The following is a 9,556-nucleotide window of genomic DNA, read 5'->3' on the forward strand; positions in this document are numbered from 1 at the left end:
AAAAAACAAAAAAAAAAAAAAAAAGAAAAAAGAAAAAAAGAAAATTCATGAACTTGAAATATTGTTGAGAATTTGTTCTGTCTATATCATATAATTCTATCATGTCCTTCTGGACTGTTTTCTGATTTTCTTTTTCTATGTGGGACATAATTATGTCAGTGTTGCACATACAATGGAAGATTACCGTTGGAGAGAAATAAAGTTAGAAAGAAAAGTGCAGCCTTGCGATGGAGCTGGCGGGAGTGCTGTGATGGGCATGTGGTATTTAGGTTCTGGTCTCATCCCTGTTATAACTGTCTCTGTGACTGTCAAGTTATGTAACTGCACTGAGCTTCTGTTTCTCACCTGTAAATGAGAAAGTTGTTAAATGATATCTAAGCGTATTTGCTTCTCACTTTATTATTTATTTATCCAACAATTACTTATCAAGTGCCTGTTGAGTACCAGGCACTGTTTTAGGAATGCTGGAGTTATGGAGGCAACCAGACATTCATGTGGGGTGTGGGATGTCTGTCAACCCCACTGGACAGCAAAAATAGTGGTTGGAAGGACTTGCAGTTCTAGTCTTAGCTCTGTGTCTGATTTGGGTAGGACCGTTACCAGTCATTTAAATGCTTTGCTTCTTTATTTTCTCCTCTGTCAAAGGAAGATAGTAACACCTGATCTGTTTATCTGATACAGTTGTTATAAGACTCAAATACTGCATGTGGAAATACATTTTATATAGTAGTCATGTGTAGTATAGTGGTAATGTGACTTTAGTAGTGCAGAATATTACTTTGTTATTTATTACAGTGTCACATGCAAATTACTAATGGTTATTTGGGAGAATCCTGTTAACTTAATATTGGAGTTTAGAGATATTTGAAAGATATGAAGTGTATTTGTTTTTCTTCTCTTTACAGAAAAAGATAATGCTAAATATGTTTTTAGACACAATGATGGCAGACCCTCCCCCACAGTGCCTTGTTTGGCTACCTCTCATGCACAGGCTTGCCCATGTCGAGAATGGTGAGTGGAAAATTTATTGTTCAGTTTTTTTTTTTTTTTTTTGTGCTGTAGGGAATAAGGAACTGATTATGTACAGTATCCTTGGCTGTTATTGAAAATCATAATTGACATTTGCTGGCACACCGTCATTTGAATTTGTGGTTTTAGCATTCAAAAGAGGAATAGTTTTCTGAGGGAGAGACTCAGTACTCAGCTTGGATTTCAAGAAGTAATAGTACCAGGTCTTGAGACTTGGTGCTTTAGACTGGGCCTTTTCATCCTGAGATCACAGAGGATGGTTGACCCTTGAGCTGGCCTGATTTTGCCGTGACTTCCTTTTTGTTTCCTCTTTAATTTAGCAAAATCGTAGCTCTAAAGAGATGGATTTTTACATTATCAACCACTAAAACTGTAATTACTTTTGAATAATTTGAAGATAATCGCTAAGATGCAGTGTTGTACTAGGTGGCACAGCTGCCATTGTTCCTCACCATCTACCTGAGTGTCCCCTCCGTGTTCTTCTCAGTCATGTGACTTGAATCTTTGCTTTTGTATTGAAATGATACTAATTTCTTACAAATTCTTAATGTTTTCTGATATCACCATCAGTTTACATTTAGGTTGTTGGGATTTATTAAAGGGAAGGCTGAAGCTTTCTGTGCAGCCTCCCTTCTCTTCAGGCTCTTGTCTGGCTCTCTCCATTACACAAAAAAGACTGAGGAGGAGCTGAGAAGCCACTAAAAAACAGCCTCCCCCCGCCCCCGCCCTCCACCACCACCTTCTCATACTCTGTCCCTTCTATCCATACCTTGTATTCATACCTGTGCCTTCTATGCATACTTTTTTTTCTATCTTCATGGCTTTTGCTCAATAATAGCTTTAGTTCACTTATTTCTCAGATTCAGGAGTATTTTCTTAAAGTATCAGAATCTTTTTTTTTTTTTTTTTTTGGTACCGGGGATTGAACCCAGGGGCACTTAACCACTGAGCCACATCCCCAGCCCTTTTTAATATTTTATTTAGATATAGGGTCTTGCTAAGTAGTTATGCTGGCTTTGGATTTGCGATCCTCCCGCCTAAGCCTCTGGAGTTTCTGGGATTATAGGTGTGTGCCACCATGCCCGGTGACCAGATTCTCTTGACTGGATAAAAACAGCTAACCTCTTTAATAGGATTTCAAATAGAGATTTAAATTGTTAAATTGCCAGAGTATTATTGTTTTTTTGAGGAGCAATGCTTTCTTTTGCCTTAAGTGTTTTAGTAATTTCATATCCAGTTCATTTTCATAAACATCATTTTGTGTCTGCTATGAGAAGTAGAAGGAACCTCTTTTGTCAAGATGTATTATTATCCATATTGAATATTTTGTTATGATTTTGTGTGGTATATTATGTATTGATTGCATTCTTTTTTTTTTCAAAATTTTTTTTTAGTTATACATGGACATGATGTCTTTATTTTGTTTAAAATATTTTTATGTGGTACTGAGGATCGAACACAGTACCTCACATATTCGAGGCAAGCTCTCTACCACTGAGCTCTAGCCCCAGCCCCTGATTGTATTCTTATGTGGTTAGTGATATTACTTTTCTTTGGAGACAGAGAAATATTATGAAACCACTGAAATATCTAGGAATAAATCATCCTTCCCATTACATTAACATTTTCAATATGTCATTAAGTTTTTAAAATTTTTCTTATTTATTCTAATCAGCTATACGTGACTGCAGAATGTTCTTTGATTCATTGTACACAAATAGCACAATTTCTCACTTCTCTGCACTTTAGCAAAATAATACTTTCATCAGGTATTGTCATGAACAGTCATTGTCTTTTTTTTTTTTTTTAAAGAGAGAGGAAGAGAGAGAGAGAAAGAGAGAGAGAGAATTTTAATATTTATTTTTTAGTTTTCGGCAGACATAACATCTTTGTTTGTATGTGGTGCTGAGGATCGAACCCGGGCCGCACGCATGCCAGGGGAGCACGCTACCGCTTGAGCCACATCCCCAGCCCCAGTCATTGTCTTATCAGTAACTAATCAGTGTACTCCTTCTTCCTCCCTGGTTCTCACTTTCCTCCCTGCCCACCTATTCTACCAGTATAAGTGAGCACTGGCTCTTGACTGGCTTAGAAGTGAATAGAAGAACATCACAGAAACATATATATGTTCAACCAAAATTATCAGAATGCATTCATTAATACCAATATACCTATATATTTCATATTAACCCAATTTTTACTTAGAATTATAAATACATTTCATATTAACCCAAATTTTTACTTAGAATTATATATATTGGCTACACTGATACTGTCTGGAGGTACTATACCACATTGTGTGCTTTTAATTTTTAGTATAAACTCTTATGGGCACTTTGTTATTCCTTCAAACTATGTTGACAAAAAGCAGACAGTTGAGATTTTTTGGTTCTAAGTTTGGTTTGAGCTTGGCTTTTCTATTAGGTTTGCTTTTCCTCTGTATCGACTGTTCTCCAGGTGAACTGTGTCTTTGTCCTTGTTCTCCCTTCCCTGCTCCATGTCTGACCGGCCACAAGTCTTCCATCCTGTGGAGTGTTCCTACTGCCACTGCGAGAGCATGATGGGCTTCCGCTACCGATGCCAGCAGTGCCACAACTACCAGCTCTGCCAGAACTGCTTTTGGCGTGGCCATGCCAGCGGCCCGCACAGCAACCAGCACCAGATGAAGGAGCATTCCTCTTGGGTAACTGCCTTGTCTTTCAGTCTGTGCCCCAGACCAGGAATCTTGTCACTTTTAGTGATACCTGGGCCAGCATCCTAAAGGTTGCCCTACTGGATGAGGGGACGGCATAATGAAGTAGCTCCACGGTGATACTGGGTCGCAGAAGTGTTATGCTCCCTCACTTGATTTTAAAAGCAGAAATTTAAAGCGTTCCAGGAAGTGGAGATATTATTACATTTGAAATGGTCTTTTTTATTCAGTAAAATTAAATGTGACAATGCTCCCTTTCCAAAGTGAAAAAGTTTCTTCTGCATTTAGAATTAAACATAGGGTGTTTCCCCAGTGCTTATTCATTTGAGCTTTTAGTAGGCTTAAAGTTCTCTTTTCAAGCAAATTTTCTTCACTTTGGAAGGGTTTCCATGTTATAAAGCAAGTGATGTAAATAAAGGAGTTACATTTGGGGTTTCCTGTGTTGGGGGAAATATTGTATTTTATAATCAATGCCACATATGCCTTTATTTTCAAAAGTATTTTTAAAATAGCAATATTTGGGTGGAGGTTGATATCTTTTTTTTCCCTGAGGTATTCATAAATCATGTAATGTGTATATTGTCAATTTGTTTCTGGGGTTTTGAAAATGTCATCCTTATCTTTCCATAAAGTTGCTCAAGTTTTTGTTTTAAAACCTTTTCTTTAGTTTTTGTTGGTTGGTTTGTTGGTAGCATTGCTAAGAGAAAATAGTAGGTCAGAAATAAAATTCTGGATCTTGGTTCTTAACCCTGGTCATCCTACTTTAATATTCGAATTTCAGGTATTAAAAAGCCTTCATAACCACCCCCTATTCCCACTTTAGTCTTCTTAAAACTCAACCAAGAAAAAGCAAATAAGCTCATAACAGGGATTAGCTAAAGAAAAAAAGTTAAATAAACTTCAATCCACTTGTATACTTAAGTCTGTTTCTTGCATCTCTGACAAAGTATTAGTGAGGTTTTTTTTTTATTATTAGATAGGCTTTTCATAATAATTAACTATAAAATGTTAAACTGAACATCCTGCCCTGGGTCTTGTTTGTGTTATGAAATCTAACACTTTTTTTTTTTTTTTTTTTGAAGGGTCATTTTTTAAGTCTTTAAAAAAATAAAGGAGAGGGGAACTCCAGTATTTTTCTTATTCATTGAGTAAGAAGACTCAGATTTTCAACTTTTTTCTTTTTCCTTTCGTGAAGTAGAAGTACTCACAGTGTTAAGTGATGTGTGCATGTTTTCTTACTGTTTATTTGTTTAGAGTCTAATTCTTTGATGCTAAGGTAGCTTTTTGCTCTATTAAGTTTCACAGTGATTGGGTTCACTGGTGTGTTTCTACTGACAGTTCCCATTCTGATGTTGGAGTGAGGAGAATGAGGAATTTCTTGTTCTTCTTAGTTTGAACTTGCTCTTTTTGCCAATATATAACCCTTTCAAAAGGGGATATTTTACGTTTGTTTAAAGGTAAGCGACTGAGTACTACTCTATGAAAAATCTACTCTTATCATCAGGCATAGTTTTGAAGCTGATACCAGATACGTATCAGTTCTGAATTTCAGTGGATGTGTACATTGTGTATGGTGGGTGTGTACTGGCAGTTTGTGTGTCTTTATGTAACTGTTTTCAAAATTAAGACTCTGTGTATACAGTACAGCCCTTTGAGGAAGATGTGGGTGAATTTGAGTCTGGGTGAAGAAATTTCCATCTAACAGAAAGATGAGTGGTCAGTTTAATGGTAATTTCTTTGAAGGTTGTCCATTGTGTTGTCTGTACTAATATTTTGAGTGACTGTGACTCTGTGTTCACAACAGATGAATTTAGTGTGTTTAACCAGCTTGTGTATGAATTTACATTGTAGATGTGATCTTTGTAGTTTTTGGTACCTGGGAATTTATTCTGATTTTTCCAAAAGGTTCTGTTTAATGTTTTATGTAAGTAACTATGGTGTATAATTTTTAATATTCTTTTAATCCTCAATTCAGTTAGTTTGCTTTTATTCCAAAAGTGGCATCTGGCACTGAATTTGAGATTCATTCTGTTTATCCATTCATCGTTGCATTCATTTAAAAGGTATTTTTTTTGACCTTCTGTGTGCCAGGCAATGTAATAGGAACAGGGATACATCTGTGAATGAATCCCTCAAAGATTCCTCCATTTTGCAGCTTAAGTTTTAAAGAATATGAAGGAGACCACTATGGCTTGCTAACACTACTATTTCCTACACTTTCTGGGCATCTAGGCTACTTTTCTCAGCCCTCCCCCCTTATCTAAGTAGGGCCATGTGAATAGTTCTCACTAGTGGAATGCAAACAGGGTGATATGTGTCTTCTCAGAATTAGACAGTTACTACCAGATTGCCTTTTCTACCCTCTTTGATACTTTAGATGGGAGAATTCCATTGGGACCCAGGGGAGATTGAAGGCATGAAACAAAAGAAAACTGGGTCCTTGAATTACTGGTAGGGAAGAATATCTGCCAACTTGCTTGACCGGGAGGGGGAATGATAAAAACTTTGGTGTTAAGTCACTAAGTTTTAGTTGTTTCTACAATAATATTAGAAATGGAGTTCTGTTAAAACCTTAAAATTCATTGCATTGGCTTAGCAATCAGGTGGCACATTGATGAAAAAATTGATATGGAGAGGAGAAAGACAGAAACCCATATTATACCGTGATAACCAATTTGGTAAAGTTGTCATCTTTGATAACATGGACCGTAACTGCACCGTCTGAGCCAAGGTTAGATGTTGGAAAGGATCAGAGTCTATTAATGTTAACTAAGGTCTCAAGAGAAAGAGACAGCTTAGGAAAGATTGACTAGTATGCCAGCGAAAAATGAAAGGGAATAGAGAAAGTTCTGACACTTGGGCAGTGATAGGAAGAACATGCTACTTCTAGACCCTAGGGAGTAAGAGATGGAGTTGCGAAAGGCTTTAAGTAAGGATGTCCTGGAAAACATCCATCTCTATTGAGAAAGGTGACTAGTTCTGTGGCAGAGATCAGATTGAGCGTGTGGGTTCTTGATCTCACCTGTACAGCTTTTGAGTTATTGGTCTGAGGTCCAGGAAACCTAGACAGTCGGTTTTTCAAAGTTCCCCAAGTGATTCTGTTGTGCAGCCAAAGTTGGGACCTGTTTCATATGGCCTCCAGGTGGCTTCTGTCAGTTGAAAGCAAGAGGCGTGGAGGCAAAGAAATCAATCAGGCTTGAGAATTGTGTCCAGGAAAGAACTCTGTGGTTATTGGCACATGGAACTAATGGGAAACAAGTAGATCAAAGGCCTATTAAGCGACTGAGGGAATTATATTAGCACTGAATCCATGTGCCTGGACTGACTTGATTTGACTTTTGAACTGTACAACAGATGTGAGAAAACCCAGAACTTTCTGTGGCAGGTGCATTGGTGTGTTGAGGAGGTCATATCACCCCAAAGGAGGGTATGCCAGAGTCCACTGGACCAAGGAAGATCCTGGGTGAGGGAGAAACTCCTGTTCTACCATCGTGTATAGAGAGTGAGAAAAGAAGTGCAAGTCGCTTACCCTTGCAGTTCATGGGTTACATGTAAGGTATTGGCATGCGATCCTGATGAAGAGACTGCTGTGTCCAGATAGTCTGGATACACCAAGTGAATGACCACAGGTATTCTTTTGGAGCATGTATGGTGTGGTGGGAAGTGTTGAATGTGCTTTAAGCATAAAAAAGGGAGCAAAAAGATACTTGGTAATTGAAGTGCTCACTAAGATCCATATTTCCTTTTCTTTCTGGATATATGCCAGATTATATAATCTATCTTTCTTACAGCCAGATAGGGACCATGTGACTGGGTCTCACCAGAGGAATTTATTTGGAAGTGACATACATATTTCTTCTCAGCCAAGCAGCTGCACCTTCTCCATCCTCTCTGTCTTTATCCTCCTGCTGCTGATATCTGTTGGCCCAATGGAAAGGCCTCCAAAGAACTAGTTGAGACAGGAACCCTTAATGAAATGAGGCTGGATACCTAATGAATGGAGTGGTATTCCTCTGCCAATCTACTTCAGACTCTGATGTGAACAAGAAATGGGGAAGAAAAATCAGGAGTACATAGTGAGGAGATTATAAATTCAGTACAGAAGTCATATAGGCCTTGTTGGGAAAGTGATGCTTGAGCAAAGATATAGATGTCTGCCAGGAGACTTTGGGAAAGAACAGGAGTGTTCAGCATCAGGGTCTGGGCCAGGTAAAGAATCCATTAAGGGGCTGAGGATGTGGCTCAGTGGTAGAGCGCTCTCCTAGCATGTGCAAGGTGCTGGGTTCGATCCTCAGCATCACATTAAAAAAATAAAATAAAATAAAAAAATAAAAATAAAGGTATTGTGTCCAATTGCAACTAAAAAAAAAATTAAAAAAAAAAAAAAGGAATCCAATAATGCCTGAGTGGACTAGACAGGGGAGGATTGTGGGAGAGGAGGTCAGAATGTTAAGAAGGCCTTGTTGGCCATTGTAAAGAGACTTCTCCTCAAAAAATGTGGAGTCTTCATAACATTTTGAGTAAAAGAGTAACACGATTTGACTTATATTTTAAAATTATCAATTTGATGCCATATAAAAAGTAAACAGCAGGGCTGGGATTGTGGCTCAGTGGCAGAGCGGTTGCCTGGCATGCATGGGGCACTAAGTTTGAGCTTCAGCACCACATAAATAAATATAAAAAAGGTTCATCTACAACTAAAAATTTTAAAAAATGAGTAAACAGAAGGAGAAGAGACATCATTTAGGAGAAATGACTATTGCACTTAAAACACCATAGGGTAGAGGCAATAGAGGTTGTAAAAAGGGTTGACTTAGGATGTGTTTTATAAATCAGCATAATGAGTAGGATATGGCTGGAGTATATGAGAGGAGTCAAGGGAGACACTTAAGATTTAAACAGCTAGAAGTGTGGAATTGCCATTGGCTGAGATGGGAAGGGCTGTGGATAGAGTGCGCTTAGTTCTTAAGATCAAGGGTTCAGTTTTGACCATGTTGAATTTAAGTTGCTAGTAGATGTCTGTAGGGAGTTGTTGAGTAGGCGATTTTGTATGAGTCTAGAGTTCAAGAGAAAAGTCTGAGATAGAAATATAAATTTGGGGGTCATTGGCATATATTTAAAGTCAGGAGACTGGATGATAAGTGAATGAGTGAAGAAAAAAAGAGGAGAGGACTAAGAGCTAAGTTCTCCACCATGATGAGATCTGAAAGAGAACCTGGGGCCCAGGGATAGGGGGTGAAGACCAGGAAAGTATAGAGTTTGGAAAACATGTAAAGGAAGTGTTTTGAGGAGAAAGCCATTAGCTGTGTCACATGCTGTGATAGTAACTAGGAAGACAGAACTGGCACTTTGTTCAACATTGTGGGGATTGTTGCCTTCAGAACAGCTTTCACGGACCAGTCAAGACAAAAACCTGACTAAGGTGGGTTAAAGAAGGAAAGGAGATGAAGACAGCAAGTCCAGAGGGTTTGTCCAGCGAACGTCTATTTCTAACACCATTTCTAATAGCAGTTCTTCTTGGGTTTTGGAGGAGCCTCTAATCCCATTTCACTTTTCCCCACCCAAGACTGCAGCCAGGAATTAGGCAGATGACAGGTTATGGGTTCTCTTGCTGCATCATAAGCCACCTGAAATTAGTGACATAATATACCAACTTTTGATTACACCCATGGATATGTATCAGAAATTTGGACAGGATAGAGGGGTTGGTGTGACTGTTCATGCTGTCTGGGGCCTCGGCTGGGATCACTAAAACATGGGGTGGGTGGGGTGGGAGTGACTCGAGGGACCAGAGTTTTCTTCACTGCCATGTCCACTGCCTGCCTGCCATGGTAT

The 9,556-nt window shown here is 38.5% G+C and overlaps 1 protein-coding gene across 21 annotated transcripts in view; it reads left to right on the forward strand.

Moving 5' to 3' along the window:
- The window catches only part of Dtnb (dystrobrevin beta), a 203,403-nt gene that overhangs the window by 60,693 nt on the left and 133,154 nt on the right, over positions 1-9,556 (forward strand). For all 21 annotated transcript variants that reach the window (XM_048804701.1, XM_048804709.1, XM_048804704.1 and 18 more), the window contains 2 exons: positions 906-1,011; positions 3,546-3,712. In XM_048804701.1, coding sequence (XP_048660658.1) covers positions 906-1,011; positions 3,546-3,712 — 273 coding nt within the window. The remainder of the gene's footprint in view (positions 1-905; positions 1,012-3,545; positions 3,713-9,556) is intronic.

The sequence above is a fragment of the Marmota marmota genome, unplaced genomic scaffold, assembly GCF_001458135.2.
Source record: "Marmota marmota marmota unplaced genomic scaffold, marMar, whole genome shotgun sequence".
Taxonomy (NCBI): Eukaryota; Metazoa; Chordata; class Mammalia; order Rodentia; family Sciuridae; genus Marmota; species Marmota marmota.